The sequence below is a fragment of the Etheostoma spectabile genome, unplaced genomic scaffold, assembly GCF_008692095.1.
Source record: "Etheostoma spectabile isolate EspeVRDwgs_2016 unplaced genomic scaffold, UIUC_Espe_1.0 scaffold393, whole genome shotgun sequence".
NCBI classification, from domain to species: domain Eukaryota; kingdom Metazoa; phylum Chordata; class Actinopteri; order Perciformes; family Percidae; genus Etheostoma; species Etheostoma spectabile.
This window is the reverse complement of record NW_022605598.1, coordinates 310,284-311,767: the sequence shown is the minus strand read 5'-3', so window position 1 is coordinate 311,767 and position 1,484 is coordinate 310,284. Positions and strand designations below refer to the sequence as shown.

At 39.6% G+C, this 1,484-nt stretch overlaps 1 protein-coding gene across 2 annotated transcripts in view; it reads right to left on the bottom strand.

The window, feature by feature from the left end:
- LOC116686537 (kin of IRRE-like protein 3) overlaps positions 1-1,484 on the bottom strand; it is a 278,508-nt gene that overhangs the window by 24,990 nt on the left and 252,034 nt on the right. For both annotated transcript variants that reach the window (XM_032511554.1, XM_032511552.1), the window contains 2 exons: positions 556-665; positions 373-459 (listed from right to left, as the gene is read on the bottom strand). In XM_032511554.1, coding sequence (XP_032367445.1) covers positions 373-459; positions 556-665 — 197 coding nt within the window. The remainder of the gene's footprint in view (positions 1-372; positions 460-555; positions 666-1,484) is intronic.

The following is a 1,484-nucleotide window of genomic DNA, read 5'->3' as shown; positions in this document are numbered from 1 at the left end:
AGTCATAGTTCCATTATCTTTATTGTGATTATTATTGCCACTGTTCATCAAACCCCCAACCGGCACGGCAGACACCGCCTACCAAGAGCCTGGGTCTGGCCAAGGTTTCCCCCTAAAAGGAAGTTTGTCCTCGACACTGTTGCACTAAATGCTTGTTCTTGGGGGAATAACTGGAAATGTCGGGTCTTTTGAGTATGGTCTAGACCTAGTCTATCTGTAAAGTGTCTTCAGATTACTATTGTTATGATTTGATGCTATAAATAAAAGTTAATTGAATTGCAAGTAAAGGGTAATTGGTTCTCTGAAACTGAGCCATCAGATCTCCTGCAGTTGACATTTTGCCTAAATATTCTCAGTGCAGTGTTCACCCACCTTGATGTGCTGGAACTCCTTCTCTTCTTCCTGGAGCACCTCTAGTTGCTTAAGCACAGGCTCCTGTTGAAACTCACCACGGCCAATCTGCACCATGGTTAACCAGGGAAGAAGAATGCATATCAGTATTTGCCAAGCTGATGACAAAAGGCTGCATCAGAGCATCAAACTGCATTTGCTCACCATCATCTGTTTGATGCTTGTATGTTCCTCACTCTCCTGTGCTGCATTGGGATCCTTGTGGACGATCTCCACCCGAATGTCATTTTTTGCAGAAACCACTCCTTTGAGATCTGGATGAGGAGAGACACAGGAGCGGGGCTGACTGGCGGAGGCTGACAGACGCATTGGTCCTGTATTACATCGTAAGCCCGCCTAACGCACTCATTGCAACTTTAAAAGCAGCTCCCCGTATTGTAGACTGGTGTATACACAACGCTCGGACCGGCCTACTGCAGTGGGACCTTAATTCAACTTAACGAGCACTTTGATAAGCCCATCTTAATAACACTTACATTTCTCTGAACCTCATGGTACAATACTGATCAATATCTTCTATCTAATCATGCTGGTGTAGCTGGTCTAAATGTATACTGTATATATAAAATATACAGATGTAAAGTAAAATGTCTGTCTGTTCACAATGTTTAGTTTAAAAATCCATTATCTTTAAAAGTCTTTTTTTCAATAATATGTTCAAATTAGTATAGTTTTTCTTCTAAATGTTTCCATTATATTGGTTAGGGGCGGGAATCAGACGCCTCCCAATACGATATCATCACAATACTTGTGCCACTATACAATATTATTGTGATTTTTAAACATATTGCAATATTCTGCGATATACTGCAATTTATAACCTTTTTCCCAACTTCTAAGGTTTCCCAAATTTTAAATGATGTCCCCAAAAGGAAACTTTGTCAACATCTGTTTTATCCTAAAAGATACATTTCTCTGTTTGTTCAATTTTATTGTTGCAAAATGGGACAAACTGCCCAACACATATATAATAATATTGATACAATATTGCCACTGAAAATATTGCAATACTATGCTGTATCAAATTTTTCCCCCATCCCTAATGAAGATGCTATAGAGGATACTTACTTGGG